Below are 17742 nucleotides of genomic sequence, written 5' to 3'. Positions count from 1 at the left end.
GATCGCTTTCAGATCAGCCCCTCTTTAAAGAGATTAAACATCAGAATAATGCTAATCTGGACCGTTGTCCGATGTCTGCCCTGTACTAAAATGCTTTCTCTGTTATGGATCATCGCCGTCGGCGTTTCATCTTTCAGTCTGATCTGTCCACGTCTTTGTCATCGTTTTCGTGAATGCATCTTTGTGTTCATGTTACTGGCATCGCTGTGACCGTTGGATCTTGTATTCTCAAAGTGTCTCCTCCAGAGGAGAAGACGCCGCCTGTACCTCCACCAAATCCTTCACCTTCTCCTCCAGGTAGCCGTCCTCCTGTTGAACACCTGCTGTTTTTCAGCTTGTCCGTTGGTTTGTGCTGTTCATATTGTCTCACTCGTCTTCTGGTCCCCCTGTCTTCGATGTTATTCTTCATGGTTTGACCATGCTTATTGTTGTCTTGGCCATGATCTTCGCATCTTATATTCCCAAAGTGTCTCCACCAGAGGAGAAGCAACCACCTGCGCCAGCTCGAAAGCCGACTCCTCCTGCTCCTGCAGAGAAGGTTGCGCCCTCTACAGGTAGAGTCTCCTCTGGGGTTTGTGTTTCTATGCCCTTCAGGTACCATTTTCCGTTGCCTTCTAAATTGCTGGCTACCATGTTCCCCGTCTTCTCCTACATGGTTCTTGTCTTGGTCAACCATGTGGTCGTCTTGGTGTTGATCCTGGCATCTTGTTTTTTGAAGCGTCTCCTCCAGAAGCGAGGAAACCATCTGAACCTTTACCAGAGCCTTCACCTCCTGCTGCTCCTGCAGCCAAACGCACACCTGCTTCAGGTAACTGAAGGTCCTTTGTGCTCCGGTGTGCTCGGCTAAAGGTGGACCCAACAATTTGGAGGACCAAATTGTTGGGTCCACCTTTTCTACTGTTCTGTTCCTTTTCTTTTTATTTCTGTCTTGTCTTTGTTCTTAACATTCTTTATCTGTCCTCTGATGTTTTGTCCCCTGTATACGTTCTGTCCTCTTGGTCCTGACCTTTGGTGTCTTATACCTTCTTCAGCGGAAAGACTTGTTGGTAGTTTCTTCTGTTAGTCATCAATATTGTTCTCGTACAACGTATTCGTGTATGTATATATATGTGTATGCGTCTTTTGTTCGCCGTGTACGTTCTTTACTGCTCATTCTGTTGTTTTAGCATCTCCTCAGTATCTTGTCCAACACCGTTTGCGTTGACTCAACCTCATTGGCCGTCTTGCAGCTCAAGTTGTCCCGGTGGAGAAGACGTCCTCTCCACCCGCTGCAGAGGCTGAACCGTCTCCCGTGTCACCGACGATCTCTCCTGAAGGTGAAGTCTGTCCTCCGCTGCTCATTTACTTTCTCTTCTGTTTGTCTCCCACTCTGAAGGATTTTTATTTTCATTCTAAGAAAGCTTAGCTTTCATTCATGAAATTATTCCTGCTGAATCTGTTTAAACTGAAATATGTCCTCTGATCGCGTCCAAAACTGTGCTGAATAAGGCAGAATAACAGACTTTGTTTTTGATTCAGCCTATTTTCTAACAGTGTTTTTATCGCGTATACTTATCTTGATCTTATTTAAATTCTTGCAGACAAGGAACCAGTCTCTGCACCTGGACCAACCAAAGGTACATTAAATATTCACTTTATTTTAAACATTGAATAAATATTGCAATGGTCGTTTTCTTTACCACACCTTTACTCATATGTCTAAGTGTGTCTTGTTTCTTGTTTGTCTGTGTGAATGTTATAAATGGTGTATTTACTGCCTCAACCACAGAATCCCGTCTTAAACAAAAGGGTAAGATTCCTGTTCAGAAGGCAGAAACACCTGAATCACCAAAGCTGAAGAGTAAGTTCACAAGAACGCCCAAGCAGAAGCAACCAGAACCAGAGGTCATTACACTAAAGAAGGTTCCAATGAAACCTCCAGAGCCTGAGAAGCAAAGTTTAACTCACACGGCTGAAGTAACCAGACATCACGATACAGAACTGTCAGTTCAGAAGATTCACGACCGAGAAGATCGAGAGATAATAACTCTAGGTAGGACCGAACGAGTCTTCACTGCAGAGGAAGAGACGGTTCAGTTGGGCCACTTTGAGGAAGCTGAGAGGGCTGCAGCTGTAGAGGAACCGGAGAAAGACCGCTGGACAAGAAGCCCCAAACCTCAGACAGAGGAAGAACCTGAGATACCTCTTGTAGATAAGAAGAGAATAACTAAACTACCAAAGACGGATCAGCAGAGAGAACCAGTTCAACTAAAACCAGTCGAAAAACCAGGGAAACCAGAAGCAGAACCACAACAGATCAAGCTCAAAAAGGTCCCGACTAAACCCAAAGAGCCCGAGAAGGAAGTCGTTACTCACGAGGTCAAAGTGACACGACATCACGATACAGAACTGTCAGTTCAGAAGATTCGTGATCGAGAAGATCGAGAGATAATAACTCTAGAAAGGACCGAACGAGTCTTCGCTGCAGCTCGAGAAGTATCTGATCTAGGTGTTATTGAGGAACCTAAAAAGGTAGAAGATGAGAAGTCAAGATGGAAGAGATCCTCTAAAACACCAAAAGATGAAGAGCTTCAGCCAGACTTAACAAAACAGAAAATAAAGAAATTGCCAAAAGCAGATGAGCAGAAAGAACCAGTTCACCTGAAACCATTTGGAAAACCAAAGAAACCAGAAGAAGAACCACAACAGATCAAGCTCAAAAAGGTACCAACTAAACCCAAAGAGCCCGAGAAGGAAGTCGTTACTCACGAGGTCAAAGTGACAAGACATCACGATACAGAACTGTCAGTTCAGAAGATTCGTGATCGAGAAGATCGAGAGATAATAACTCTAGAAAGGACTGAACGAGTCTTCGCTGCAGAGGAAGAGACGGTTCAGTTGGGCCACTTTGAGGAAGCTGAGAGGGCTGCAGCTGTAGAGGAACCAGAGAAAGACCGCTGGACAAGAAGCCCCAAACCTCAGACAGAGGAAGAACCTGAGATACCTCTTGTAGATAAGAAGAGAATAACTAAACTACCAAAGACGGATCAGCAGAGAGAACCAGTTCAACTAAAACCAGTCGAAAAACCAGGGAAACCAGAAGCAGAACCACAACAGATCAAGCTCAAAAAGGTCCCGACTAAACCCAAAGAGCCCGAGAAGGAAGTCGTTACTCACGAGGTCAAAGTGACACGACATCACGATACAGAACTGTCAGTTCAGAAGATTCGTGATCGAGAAGATCGAGAGATAATAACTCTAGAAAGGACCGAACGAGTCTTCGCTGCAGCTCGAGAAGTATCTGATCTAGGTGTTATTGAGGAACCTAAAAAGGTAGAAGATGAGAAGTCAAGATGGAAGAGATCCTCTAAAACACCAAAAGATGAAGAGCTTCAGCCAGACTTAACAAAACAGAAAATAAAGAAATTGCCAAAAGCAGATGAGCAGAAAGAACCAGTTCACCTGAAACCATTTGGAAAACCAAAGAAACCAGAAGAAGAACCACAACAGATCAAGCTCAAAAAGGTACCAACTAAACCCAAAGAGCCCGAGAAGGAAGTCGTTACTCACGAGGTCAAAGTGACAAGACATCACGATACAGAACTGTCAGTTCAGAAGATTCGTGATCGAGAAGATCGAGAGATAATAACTCTAGAAAGGACCGAACGAGTCTTCACTGCAGCTCAAGAAGTATCTGATCTAGGTGTTATTGAGGAACCTAAAAAGGTAGAAGTAGAAGATGAGAAGTCAAGATGGAAGAGATCCTCTAAAACACCAAAAGATGAAGAGCTTCAGCCAGACTTAACAAAACAGAAAATAAAGAAATTGCCAAAAGCAGATGAGCAGAAAGAACCAGTTCAACTAAAACCAGTCGAAAAACCAGGGAAACCTTCTGCAGCTGAACCACCAAAGGTCATGAAAGAAGGTGACACAAAGACAGATACTGAACACACACCCCACAGAGATCAGCCCACTGCTGCTATGAAACACAGAAAGGATGAAGAAACGCCCTCAACGAGTCCGACGGTAAGTCCCCTTGTCGACAAAGACCAGAAGGAGGTCCCACAGAAAGTTGATCAAGAAGCCGACAAGCTTCACAGACGACCCAAAATTGTTCTCACACCAGTTGGAGAAAAAGAACATGTTGGGTCTAAGGAAGTGTCTAAGGAAGAGACAAAGAAGCCTGAAGTTACAAAGTTATCCAGTCAAAGTCCAACAGATCAAATCCCTCAAGATCTAAAAGAAGCGCAGCAACTTAGGAAAGATGATGGAAAACGTAAGGAAAGAGCAGAGATTGCTGTTCCGCCCAAGAAGCCTAGTCCATCAAGAAAGACGGATGAGAACGGTATTCCCCAGAAGCAACCAGAAACCTTAAAGAAAGGCACCAAACTCAAGACTCCTCCTCCAAGAGTCAGTAGAGACAAGGAGGATGAAGGAACGCCAATCAAACCTGTTGACCATCTGAAGAAGATTGAGCCAAAGAAGACACCATCAGCAAAAACCGCTAAAGCGATGGAACCAGAACATGTCGACACCGACAAGAAGCCAAGTGCTGACAAACAGGTTCCCAAAGCTGTGTCACCGAAAGACTCTTTTGAAGCTGTGACTCTCAAAAAGGTCCCAGTGAAGCCATCACCAGAGGAATCTGGTGATGCACGGATTCCCCTGGTGAAGGAGGTTTCTCCTGGTGCCGTGGTGATGAAGAAGGTACCCACCCAGCCAGAGGAGGAGGTGTACGAACAGGAAGAGGAGTCCGAAGGCAGCGATGAAGAGGAAGTCTGGACCTGGGAGCTGGTTCCTTCAGAGGACTGGGAAGGTGGAGGGTTCAACGGGGCTTTGGAGACTCCAGGCAGCCCTGGCGCCAAAAAAGGTGAGGTGAAGGCAGCCACGCTCCTCATCGGATGACCCTGGAGCCCCTTCATCCATCTCAGATGACTCGCCTAATCCCCATCTCTCAACCATCTGTTCACCTCTTCATTCATCGCTGAGATGTTTGCTCGTGTTCCATTTTATTGTGTCTGTTCTCAAACGTGTCTCCTACATCCGTCGCCTCATTTGGTCGGTCTCCATGTCTCTGCTCGTGTCCCGTTGTTCGTCCATCGTCCTCCTGCGATCGGGTACCGTGGTTTCTCTTGTTTGTGTTGGAGGAACGTCCTGAGACGCTAACGCCTTCTTGTTTCCTGTCCAGATGGGAAACCAGCAGAGGAGCCACCTAAAGGCCGAGGCCGAGGATTCGGGGTCGGGGGTATGGATCCGTTAAGAACGCTTAGACCTGAAGCAGCTTCACTTGCTCTGTTTCTGAACTGTATATGTAATGCTGTGTATGGATATTGATCCAGTTTGGTTTGATTGATTAGATGTTGTTAAGCGGTGTTGGTGCAAAGCTTTAATTCAGCTCGAACATTAAACCCGATCAGACATGCGTTAAATGCGAGTCTTGACTTTTGCATCGATGCCCGTCGCTCGCCATAATAGCTCAAACTAATGTGCGGTTGTTTCTGTGGCGTCTCAGTGAGGCAAACGCCATCGCCCGGTGACGGCGGCAGGGGCCGGGGCCTGAGGCCCGGCGGCAAAGGCCCATCTCCCCCGGAGGATCCCTTCGGAGGGTTCAAGCTGAAAGCCGTCCCCCTGAAGTTTGTCAAGAAGATTCAGGACATTGTTCTGCTGGAGGCCGAGTCCATCGGCTCCTCCGCTGTGTTTGAGTGCGAGATCTCTCCGTCCACCGCCATCACCTCCTGGATGAAAGACGGCAGCAACCTCCGCGAGGACCCCAAACACAAGTTCACCGCCGACGGCAAAGATCGCAAGTTGGCCATCATTGATGTTCAGCTGTCAGACACCGGGGAATACACCTGTGTCGCCAGGAATGCTGGGAAGGAGATAACGTGCACGGCCAAGCTCATTGTAGAAGGTAACCTGATGGGTGTCGCCAAAACACGCCTTTTTTTAGCCTTTGAGTCCTTTGAGTCCTTTGAAGTGGCTTTCATTGGTTCCCAACGTTGTTCTTACCTGCTTCAACCAGAGCTGCCTGTCAAGTGGCTGAAGGAGCTGGAGCCGGAGACGACGTGCATGAAGGGCCAGCCCATGTACCTGACCTGCGAGCTGAACAAAGAGAGGGACGTTCTCTGGAAGCGGAACGGGGCCCCCCTCAAGAACAAGGCTGGCAAGGTGGCCATCAACATCATTGGCATGCAGCATGCTGTGACCATCCAGAACGCCAACGATGAAGACGCCGGCGCCTACACCTGTGAGGTGGACGGGCAGCCGGACATCCAGACTGCGACCAGCATCAAAGTGATCGGTGAGGCGGCCGGGACAGGTTTAGCACCGTCACACAGGTAAGGCCGCGAAGCCGCTGCTAACGCCAAACCTCCTTCCCCAGAAATCATCAAAGACTGGCTGGTGAAGCCTCTGAGGGACCAGCACGTCAAGCCGAAGTCCAAGGCCACCTTCAAGTGCGAGCTGTTCAAGGACACGCCCCACTGGAAGTGGCTGAAGGGGGAGAGCGAGCTCACGCCTTCGGACAAGGTGGAAATCAGCAAGGACGGCGTCGACATGACGCTCAGCATCAACGGCTGCCAGCCGGACGACGTCTCCGACTACACCTTCCAAGTGGAGGACCGCAAATACACCGCCAAGCTCACCCTGGGAGGTCCGTGGGACGCCTTCTGGCTGGAGCGCGTCCAAACGGAGGACGCAGCAAGGCGGGGATGTCCTCCTCACTGCCGCTTCTCGTTTCAGAGCGCGAGGCTGAGATCCTGAAGCCTCTCGCCAGCGCCGAGGTGGTGGAGAAGGAGGAGGCCAACTTTGACACGGAGACATCGGAGGAGGACGTAGCAGGAGAGTGGAAGCTGAAGGGCCAGGTCCTGATGCGATCCCCGGTACGAGCTGGAACCACACAGTCCTGATGTTTAGACGAGGACCGGGGAAATAAAAGTGTGTTAGGAGGACGAGAGCGTCTCCAGAGCAGCGGGGACAGGAGAGTCTTGTGTGTTAGGAGGACGCGAGCGTCTCCAGAGCAGCGAGGACAGAAGAGTCTTGTGTGTTAGGAGGACGAGAGCGTCTCCAGAGCAGCGGGGACAGAAGAGTCTTGTGTGTTAGGAGGACGAGAGCGTCTCCAGAGCAGCGGGGACAGGAGAGTCTTGTGTGTTAGGAGGACGCGAGCGTCTCCAGAGCAGCGAGGACAGAAGAGTCTTGTGTGTTTGGAGGACGAGAGCGTCTCCAGAGCAGCGAGGACAGAAGAGTCTTGTGTGTTAGGAGGACGAGAGCATCTCCAGAGCAGCGGGGACAGGAGAGTCTTGTGTGTTAGGAGGACGCGAGCGTCTCCAGAGCAGCGAGGACAGAAGAGTCTTGTGTGTTAGGAGGAAGTGAGCGTCTCCAGAGCAGCGGGGACAGAAGAGTCTTGTGTGTTTGGAGGACGCGAGCGTCTCCAGAGCAGCGGGGACAGAAGAGTCTTGTGTGTAAGGAGGACGTGAGCGTCTCCAGAGCAGCGGGGACAGGAGGGTCTTGTGTGTTAGGAGGACGAGAGCGTCTCCAGAGCAGCGGGGACAGAAGAGTCTTGTGTGTTTGGAGGACGAGAGCGTCTCCAGAGCAGCGAGGACAGAAGAGTCTTGTGTGTTAGGAGGACGCGAGCGTCTCCAGAGCAGCGGGGACAGGAGAGTCTTGTGTGTTAGGAGGACGCGAGCGTCTCCAGAGCAGCGAGGACAGAAGAGTCTTGTGTGTTAGGAGGACGTGAGCGTCTCCAGAGCAGCGAGGACAGAAGAGTCTTGTGTGTTAGGAGGACGCGAGCGTCTCCAGAGCAGCGGGGACAGGAGAGTCTTGTGTGTTAGGAGGACGAGAGCGTCTCCAGAGCAGCGGGGACAGAAGAGTCTTCTCAGCTGCTGATGGAGAAACGTCCGTGGTGTTCGTAGGGAGCGAGACAGCGCAGTACTGCAGTGTCAGTACTGCAGTGTCAGTACTGCAGTATCAGTACTGATGGTACTACGGAACGGGCGTGTCCTTTGTTTTCTAGACTTGTGACATTAAAGCCGAAGGCGGGAGACGTTTCCTGACGCTGAGGAGCGTCCAGCTGGAGCAGGCCGGCGAAGTGTCCTACCAGGCTCTGAACGCCATCACCAGCGCCATGCTCACCGTCAAAGGTACAGGCCCCGCCCTCCTCCCGTGTTTGCTCGGTGTGGCCAGCTGCTGAAAGCGGGGGCGTGTCAACGGGAAGCGGTAGGGCGCGGGGGCGGGGCTTGTTCTGCTGCCAGTAACGGCTGAACTGTTCGCACCTCGCAGAAATCGAAATGGGCTTTGTCGAGCCGCTGAAGGACGTTTCTGTGCCCGAAAAGAAACAGGCTAAGTTTGAATGCACCGTCACCAAGGAGGTGTCAAAGGTCATGTGGCTCCGGGGGGCGGAGATCGTCACCCCGAGCCCCAAATATGAGATAATCGATGACGGAAAGAAACACATGCTGATCATAAACAGCTGTGAGTTCGAGGACGAGGCTCAGTACACGGTGGAGGTGCTGGGTCAGAGGTCGAGCGGCCAGCTGGCGGTGGAAGGTAAGAGTCGGGCGGCGCCATCGCTCCACCTTTCTGTGCCGTCGCTCTGCCTGTGGCTGCAAACCTGTCTGTGCGCCGGCCCGATGTGTTGCAGGCATGAGGCTCAAATGTGTGCGCCACCTGGTGGACCAAACGGTGAAGGAAGGTAAAACGGCTCGCTTCGAGCTGGAGCTCACGCACGAGGGCGTTCCCGTGGCGTGGTACCGCAACGAGGCCAAGCTCCACGTGAGCCGGACGCTCCTCTTTCACGTGGAGGGCAAGAAGCACGCCCTCGAGATGAGGGCGGTGTCTCTAGACGACACCTGCCAGATTAAGGCGGAGGCCAAAGGGATTAAGTCCGTGGCGAAGCTGACGGTCGTAGGTAAACCCCTCCCCCTTCACGTCTCTCCTGCTATTGGTTGATGTCATGGAACTACGCAGCTACGGCGTGGAAAGGTTGTCGTTAGCGGCTGATCGCTGCCGTCTCCATGACAACCGCCCTCTGCCCCGCCTGTGGAGGGCGCTCGGTTCTAACTGCGTCTCGGTTCCGTTCCAGAGGGCGACGCCGTCTTCGTGGTGAAGCTGCAGGATTACGCCGCCACAGAGAAGGACCAGGTGACTCTGGACTGCGAGCTGAGCAAAGACGTCCCCGTGGTTTGGTACCACGGCGAGAAGGAGGTCACCGCCTCCAAGACGGCGGTCCTCAGGGCCGAGGGGACGCGCAGGTCTCTGGTGCTGAAGAAGGTGGAGCAGAGCGACGGGGGCAGATACGTGTGTGACTGTGGGACGGACAAGACGGCGGCCAGCATCAGCGTGGAAGGTACCCGCCCACGCTACGCTAGCGCGGCGCTAACGCTACGGGCGAGTGCTGAGCTGGACTCCAACGCTCCCGTCCTCTCTCTCTTGTTTTCGCCGTCCAGCTCGCCACATCCGGGTGGTTCGCCCGATCTATGGCGTGGAGCTGTTTGATGGCGAGACGGCTCGCTTCGAGGTGGAGATCTCTGAGGACGACGTGCACGGCCAGTGGAGACTGAACGGAGACGTCCTCAGCCCGTCCTCGGTGAGCGTTTCACACCTCGTCTGTTTCCAGCTCATTTATACGAACTCGGATTAACGGCTCACTATTTGGCAGGATGTCGACATCATCGAGGACGGCGGCAAACACACACTGATCCTCTACAACTGCAAGGTGTCCATGACTGGCGAGGTGGCGTACAACGCCGCCAGCGCCAAATGCTCTGCTAATCTGAAGGTCAAAGGTCAGCGTCAAGATATTCTGACATAAAATGATGCAAACTTTTTATTTCACTGTTTGAGAGGGAAAAACTAGAAACACTAGCTACTAAATACTATCTATTAAATACTAGCTACAAATACTATCTACTCAATACTATCTACTCAATACTATCTATTAAATACTAGCTACAAATACTATCTACTCAATACTATCTACTAAATACTATCTATTAAATACTAGCTACAAATACTATCTACTCAATACTATCTACTAAATACTATCTACTGAATACTATCTATTAAATACTATCTACTAAATACTATCTATTAAATACTATATATTAAATACTGTCTATTAACTACTATCTACTAAATACTATCTACTAAATACTATCTACTGAATACTATCTACTGAATACTATCTACTGAATACTATCTATTAAATACTAGCTACTGAATACTATCTACTGAATACTATCTACTAAATACTATTTACTAAATACTATCTACCGAATACTATCTACTGAATACTATCTACTGAATACTATCTACTAAATACTATCTATTAAATACTATCTATTAAATACTGTCTATTAAGTACTAGCTACAAATACTATCTACTAAATACTATCTATTAAATGCTATCTACTGAATACTATCTACTGAATACTATCTATTAAATACTAGCTATTAAATACTATCTACTGAATACTATCTACTGAATACTATCTACTGAATACTATCTACTGAATACTATCTACTGAATACTATCTACTAAATACTATTTACTGAATACTATCTATATTTCCTGGCAAGCCAAAGTGAATCGAGGTCATTTCATCGTTGCTGGGAGCCTCTGGCGCCCCCTTCAGGCCCCTCTGCTAACTTGCCTGTTCTGACCTGACGCATTCCCGCCTGTCAGACGAGAATGAGGGTTAAATGGAGGACTCTGTCTCGTCTCTCGTCTCCAGAGCTTCCCCTGAACTTCCTGACGCCGCTCGGGGACGTCCGGGTGTACGAGAAGGACGAGGCTCGCTTCGAGGTCGAGCTCTCGAGAGCCCCGAAGAGCTTCCGCTGGCTGAAGGGCTCTGAGGAGCTGCAGCGGGATGAGAAGTACGAGCTGCTCCAGGAGGGGAAGGTGTTCCTTCTGTCCATCCGCTCCGCCGCCTACGACGACGAGGCCAAGTACATGTTTGAGGCCGAGGACAAGAGGACGACGGGAAAACTGATCATTCAAGGTCTCCCCAGAAGCTCCCCCCCCCCCCCCCCCCCGCACAGACACGTATTCGTGTATTTATATACGTATCCTTGTCTAGAAGCTGCTGAATAGACTCTCCTCTCTCGGGCAGGAATCCGGTTGGAGTTTGTCAAACCGATCAAAGACGTGACGGTGAAGGAGCGAGAGACGGCCGAGTTCAGCGTGGAACTGTCCCACGATAAGATCCCGGTGGTCTGGTACAAGAACGACGTCCGCCTGCATCCTGGCAAGGTGGTCCACATGGCCGACCTGGGGACGGTCCACACGCTGGCCTTCAAGGAGGTCACCATCGATGACACGTCCCTGATCAAAGTGGAGGCCATGGACAAGACGGTGACCGCGATGCTCACTGTCCTCGGTCAGTCTCTGGGATGGGTTCCTCCTAAATGTGATGTTCTGGTCAAACGGGATTGGTCATTGTCCCCTTCGTCTTGACGCGGTTGTTCCTCTGCAGAAGGCGACCTGTACTTCACCAGCAAGCTGCAGAACTACACGGCCGTCGAGAGGGACGAGGTGAAGCTGCTGTGTGAGCTCAGCAAGGCCGTCGCCGACGTCAAATGGTTCAAGGACGGGAAGGAGGTCACGCCCTCCAAGAACTTTGCCATCACCTCCGACGGCAAGAAGCGCGTGCTGACCGTCAGGAGGGCCGAGAAGGCCAACATCGGGGAGTACGCCTGCGACTGCGGCTCCGACAAAACCAGCGCCAGACTCAACATCGAAGGTATCCGACCTCGGGGACAGGCTACAGATCAGAACACGCACAAAAGACAGGATCAAATAGAACTGTGTTTATCCCCGACCGGGTACTGGACTAACACGTAAAAGAACTCCATGTTTACTGAGATTCAGAACCACGAACAAGTACGAGAGTTTACCTCTGTTGTATAAATCAGCATGTCATCAGCGTAGAATCTCCTTATGGGGAGACGCGTCTAGAAGCACCGGCAGGCCAAGAACAGAACCCTGAGGGACCCCGGATGATGATCACTATTATCACTGATGTGCCCTTCAGAGCGCGACATCAAGGTCGTCCGTCCGCTGTACAGCGTCGAGGTCACGGAGACGCAAACGGCCAAGTTTGAGACGGAGATCTCCCTGGAGGACGTTCACGGAAGCTGGAAGCTGAAGGGCGACGCGCTGCATGAGTCTCCCGTGGGTTTCGGCGTTCTGTTCGTGAAGCGTGAATAATTAATGAGGCCGTCGGCGCTCGAGGAGAATCAATAAATCAATCATGTCCTTCAGGACGTCGAGATCAAGGAGGAGGGAACCAAACATGTCCTGATCCTCTACAACGTCCGCATGGACATGATGGGCGGAGTCGACTTCTCAGCAGCCAACGCCAAATCCAGCGCCCATCTCCGGGTCAAAGGTGAGACGCTCTGCCGCCCTTCAGCCAATCGGGGCCGGGCTTCATTTTGGTCCCGTTATCTGCGTGCGAGGCTGGCTGCTGATTGGACGAGCAGTGACACCTCTGGGCTCGGGGCCGTCCGGCGGAGGCGTCCAGGTCCGTCTAACGATGTCGTCCCCTCCAGCTCGCTCCATCGCGCTGCTGCGCCCTCTGGAGGACGTGACGGTGACGGCCGGAGAGACGGCGACCTTCGAGTGTGAGCTGTCCTACGAGGGCATCGTGGTGGAATGGTACCTGGGGGGGCAGAAGATGGAGGCCAGCGACCGGGTGAGTGGGGGGGGGGGGGGGGCTGCGTCCACTAGAGGCTGCCGGGGGACATGTCCTCAGGACTGTCCTCGTCACCTTTACTTAGTTTTAGAGAGATGACTCTTCCTTTTCTGACCGTTCCGGAGCTGCTGCTAAAAATAATCAGAGGTTATCTTTAACCCCGCCCACCTGTCAACATGTCCTTATATGGAGGCAGTTAGCTTGAGCGTGAAATGAAGGTTTGTTGTTTTCTGCGCCCGCAGGTGAAGACCCGGGTGGCGGGTCGGGTTCACGCCCTCACCGTCAGAGACGTGATGCTGTCGGAGGCCGGCGAGGTCAGACTGAGCAGCACCGACTTCCAGACCCGGGTTCAGCTCGTCGTCAAAGGTCAGACCCTCAAAGGCACCGACCGGGTCAAAGGGGAGGAGTTACGGGTTACGTAACGGCGGGTTCTGTGTGCAGAGCCGCCGGTGGAGTTCACCAAGCCCCTGGAGGACCAGACGGTGGAGGAGGAAGCCGCCGCCACGCTGGAGTGCGAGGTCTCCAGAGAGAACGCAGAAGTCCGATGGTTCAGGGACGGACAGGAGATCAGGAAGAGCAAGAAGTACGAGGCGATCGCCGGCGGACGCCAGCGAGCGCTGCTCATCCACGGCTGTTCTCCAGACGACGCAAAGACGTACACGTGCGACGCCAAAGAGTTCAAGACTTCCTGTTTCCTGGAGGTCACACGTAAGAACTAAACCGTTTTGTCACCGCCAAGCTCAAAGGCGTTCAGAACGTTCCGTAACGAGGGCTCGCTCCACAGCGCCTCACGTGGAGTTCACGGCGCCGCTGCAGGACGTGGAGGTCAGAGAGAAGGAATCGGCCAAGTTTCAATGCGAAGTGTCCCGCGAGTCGGCCAAGGTGAGAGCCGCTCCTCCAGCACCAGAGTCCGGACCCAGCGACCCGCGTCTCACCTGGAGCTCTGCTGCAGGTTCGCTGGTTCCGGGACGGCAGCGAGATCAGGAAAGGAAAGAAGTACGAGATCATCGCGAAGGGGGCCCAGAGGATCCTCGTCGTCCACAAGTCGGCGCTGGACGACGAGGCCGAGTACGAGTGCGACGCCAGGACCTGCAAGACCTCCGGCATGCTCACCGTCACCGGTGAGATCTCCGTCCTGAGCAGGACGCCTGGCAGTCAAAGATCAGGGCGCCGCCGCCTCGTTGGGCCGCGTGAATCCAATCTGCCTTGTTGCCTTTGTCACAGAGGAGGCGGCCCGGTTCAGCAAGAACCTGGCCCACGTCGAGGGGACGGAGACGGACAGCGTGAAGATGATCTGCGAGGTGTCCAAGCCCGGCGCCGAGGTCTCGTGGTACCGAGGAGACCAGGAGCTGCCGGAGGGCGGCCGCTACGAGCAGGTGAGGGACGGACGCAGGAGGATCCTGATCATCCGGGACCTGAGGATGGGGGACGCCGGAGAGTTCAGCTGCAGGCTGAGTCCCACGGCGACGACGTCGGCGAACCTCAAGCTCCGCGGTGAGAAATCCGTCCAATCACAGGCCGCGCTGAGCACGGGGCGGAGCAACGGGACTTCCTCATTCCTTCCCCCTCCCTCTTTCCAGAACTTGCAGCCGAGTTCATTACCCGCCCCCAGAACCAGGAAGTGGTGGAGGGCGAGAAGGCGGAGTTCACCTGCTCCGTCTCCAAAGACACCTACGAGGTGAAATGGTTCCGAGGCAGCGAGGAGCTGGAAGCCGGGGACAAATACGGCGTCCTCATCGAGGGCACGAGACGGGCGCTCGTCCTGACGAACTGTGAGCGGACGGACGCGGGCGGATACGTCGCCCAGATCGGCGGCGTGAAAGCCTCGGCTGATCTGTCTGTCCTCGGTGAGACGCGTCCCCCGCCGCTCCTTCGGCGTCCCTCAGAGCCGCGCTTCGGTCTGAACGTCGTTTCCTTTCAGAGAAACTGAGGATCGTCACGCCGATTAAAGACGCGGCGGCGAAAGAGGGAAGTGAAATCACGTTTCACTGCGAGGCGAACGCCGAGGGCGCCAAGGCCAGGTGGCTGAAGAACGACGAGAGCGTCTTCGAGAGCAGCAAGTTCACCATCGCCCAGAGGGACAACGTCTTCTCTCTGAGGATCAGAGACGCCCAGAAGGCCGACGAGGCGCTTTATTCCGTCAGCCTGACCAATCACAGGGGAGAGCAGGCCAGGTGTGCCGCTCGGGCGGAAGTGGCAGGTGCGTGAGGGGGCGTGAGGGGGCGTGGCAAGCAGAGCCGCCACCTCGTTACGAGCTTTACTGACTGCTCCTGTCTCCGCAGAGGAAAAGGTGAAGTTCCTGGACCCCATCGAGGACGTGGACACCCAGGAGAAGAAGACCATCAGCTTCACCTGTAAGGTGACCCGTCCCGATGCGAAGGTGACCTGGACCAAGGGCGGCCAGGAGGTGGCGCTCAGCAAGCGCGTCGTCTACAGAGTGGACGGCCTGAGACACGTCCTGACCATCAAGGACTGCGTGATGGAGGACGAGGGCGACTACGCCGCCGCGGTCGGAGACGCCAAGTGCGGGGCGGAGCTGATCATCAGCGAGGCCCCGACGGACTTCACGGCTCAGCTCAGGGACCGGACCGTCACCGAGTTCGAGGACGCCGAGTTCACCTGCACGCTCAGCAAAGAGAAGGCGGCGGTCAAGTGGTTCCGGGACGGCCGCGAGATCCGAGAGGGACCCAGGTAGGAAGGATCCGCCCAGCAGGGGGCGCTACCGCCACCGCTGCTCGTTCAATGTCCTTTGACGTCCTTTAACGTCCCACAGATACCACGTGGATAAAGAAGGCGGGGCGTGCACCCTGCTCATCACGGCGTGCAGACCCGACGACGAGTGTGAATACGCCTGCGGCGTGGACGAGAGGCGGACCAGAGCCAGGCTGTTTGTGGAAGGTCGGCCCCGCCCCCCAGGCCAGGCTCCCGAGACGTTTCCTCCTCCTCCTCCCTCGGTGACACCGTCCTTCCTCTTCCCCAGAGATCCCGGTGGAAATCGTCAGACCTCCTCAGGACGTGTCGGAACCTCCGGGCTCGGACGTCGTGTTCGAGGCCGAGCTCAACAAGGACAGGGTGGACGTGAGGTGGACGAGGAACGGCATGATCGTCGTCCAGGGAGACAAGTACCAGATGATCAGCGAGGGTAGGACCCACCGGCTGCAGGTGTGTGAGGTCCGACCCCGGGATCAGGGGGAGTACCGGGTCGTCGCCAAAGACAAGGATGCCAGAGCCAAGCTGGAGCTGGCAGGTGAGCACCTGGGACACACCTGGGACACACCTGGGACACACCTGGGACACACCTGGGAGACACACCTGGGACACACCTGGGACACACCTGGGAGACACACCTGGGACACACCTGGGACACACCTGGGACACACCTGGGACACACCTGGGACACACCTGGGTCACACCTGGGACACACCTGGGACACACCTGGGACACACCTGGGAGACACCTGGGACACACCTGGGACACACCTGGGACACAGCTGGGACACACCTGGGAGACACACCTGGGTCACACCTGGGACACACCTGGGACACACCTGGGACACACCTGGGTCACACCTGGGACACACCTGGGACACACCTGGGACACACCTGGGACACACCTGGGAGACCAGCAGCGTGTCCAGTCTGAACCTTTACTCTCGTTTCGTGTCTTCAGCCGTTCCAAAGATCAGAACTACGGACCAGAACCTGGTGACGGACGCAGGGAAGCCTTTGATCATGAGCGTCCCCTACGACGCCTACCCTCGGCCAGACGCAGAATGGTTCTTTGAGGGCGGAGCTTTGCCCGTCCAGAACATCGATGCCTCCGCAGACGGGACCGAGTACCGGATGAAGAGCCCCAGCAAGGATGACCGGGGCCGGTACAAGGTGGTCATCAGGAACAAGCACGGCGAGGCGGAGGCGCTCATCAACCTGGATGTGATCGGTGGGCGTGGGCGGGGCTAGATTCTGTGTCTGGGCGTCGTTGGAGGGCGGCGGCTTATTTAAATGGCGTGCTGGCCTTTTGTTTCAGACGTCCCTGGAGCCGTAAAGAACCTGAGAGTGGTCGACACGGCGGACGGCGAGGTCAGCCTGGCCTGGGAGGAGCCTGAAAGCGACGGCGGCAGCAAGGTCGTCGCCTACCTGGTGGAGCGGCGCGACGTGAAGCGTAAGACCTGGACGCTGGCGACGGACCGAGCCGACGCCCCGGAGTACTGCGTCAGCGGGCTCCAGAGGGACGCCGAGTACCGGTTCCGAGTCTGCGCCCGGAACCGGGTCGGCAGCGGGCCGCTCGTCACCACAGAAGATGCCGTCCAGGCCAAGAACCAGTTTGGTAAGAAGCCCCTCCCCCACACGCGAGGCGCCGTCCTGGTGCTGATGTCACATCCTTGATGGGAGGGTCTTCCGCCCGCAGACGTTCCCGACGCTCCGGAGAACGTGGCCGTTGCTTCCGTGAACAAGTTCGGTGCAACCGTCACGTGGGAGCCGCCCACGTTCGACGGCGGCTCTGAGGTCACCGCCTACGTGCTGGAGCTCCGTGATAGGACCTCGGTGAAGTGGGAGGCGGCCCAGGTGTGCGACGCCAGCGACCGCTCGGCGGCTCTGAGCAACGTGGTGGAGAACAAGGAGTACATCTTCAGAGTCCGGGCGGAGAACAAGGCCGGCGCCGGCAGACCCAGCGCCGCGACCACGCCCGTCAAGATAATGGACCCGATAGGTGGGCGGAGCCAGCTGGTGGGGGCGGGGGGGGTGATCGTGGGCCTGTAACTAACGGCTTGCTGTTGCGGCTGCAGAGAGGCCCAGCCCACCTCTGAACCCGAACGCCAGCGACCAGGTCAAGGCGGAGGTCACGCTGTCGTGGGAGACGCCGGTCAGCGACGGCGGCAGCATGATCACCGGCTACATCATCGAGAAGCGTGAAGACGGCGCCGAAAAATGGCTGCGCTGCAACGCCAGGCTCTGCCCTGAGCTGTCCTACCGGGTAGGCCCCCGGGACGCTCCCGTTTAAAGCTGCTTTCGTGTCTTTGATCAGATTTGGTGAATTTAAATCGTTTTATTTCCTTTTTGCTTCATGATTT

General features: G+C 54.3%; 1 protein-coding gene across 1 annotated transcript in view; it reads left to right on the top strand.

Moving 5' to 3' along the window:
• LOC137901962 (titin-like) overlaps positions 1 to 17742 on the top strand; it is a 170078-nt gene that overhangs the window by 78001 nt on the left and 74335 nt on the right. The window contains 36 exon segments of the mRNA XM_068745997.1: positions 235 to 297; positions 468 to 554; positions 719 to 808; positions 1230 to 1316; positions 1581 to 1616; positions 5168 to 5224; positions 5492 to 5890; positions 6002 to 6280; positions 6362 to 6631; positions 6721 to 6860; positions 7991 to 8117; positions 8257 to 8523; positions 8618 to 8884; positions 9059 to 9322; positions 9423 to 9562; positions 9635 to 9761; positions 10710 to 10976; positions 11088 to 11354; positions 11451 to 11717; positions 12009 to 12148; positions 12239 to 12365; positions 12529 to 12671; positions 12914 to 13037; positions 13113 to 13379; positions 13456 to 13553; positions 13624 to 13792; positions 13896 to 14165; positions 14252 to 14518; positions 14593 to 14871; positions 14954 to 15362; positions 15445 to 15569; positions 15652 to 15918; positions 16341 to 16610; positions 16698 to 16997; positions 17079 to 17381; positions 17458 to 17645. Of these exon segments, the coding sequence (XP_068602098.1) occupies positions 235 to 297; positions 468 to 554; positions 719 to 808; positions 1230 to 1316; positions 1581 to 1616; positions 5168 to 5224; positions 5492 to 5890; positions 6002 to 6280; positions 6362 to 6631; positions 6721 to 6860; positions 7991 to 8117; positions 8257 to 8523; positions 8618 to 8884; positions 9059 to 9322; positions 9423 to 9562; positions 9635 to 9761; positions 10710 to 10976; positions 11088 to 11354; positions 11451 to 11717; positions 12009 to 12148; positions 12239 to 12365; positions 12529 to 12671; positions 12914 to 13037; positions 13113 to 13379; positions 13456 to 13553; positions 13624 to 13792; positions 13896 to 14165; positions 14252 to 14518; positions 14593 to 14871; positions 14954 to 15362; positions 15445 to 15569; positions 15652 to 15918; positions 16341 to 16610; positions 16698 to 16997; positions 17079 to 17381; positions 17458 to 17645 (7247 nt within the window).

Source organism: Brachionichthys hirsutus, chromosome 12 (assembly GCF_040956055.1).
Source record: "Brachionichthys hirsutus isolate HB-005 chromosome 12, CSIRO-AGI_Bhir_v1, whole genome shotgun sequence".
NCBI classification, from domain to species: Eukaryota; Metazoa; Chordata; class Actinopteri; order Lophiiformes; family Brachionichthyidae; genus Brachionichthys; species Brachionichthys hirsutus.
Note: the sequence above shows the minus strand (reverse complement) of the source record. Positions and strands in the feature narration are given on the sequence as shown.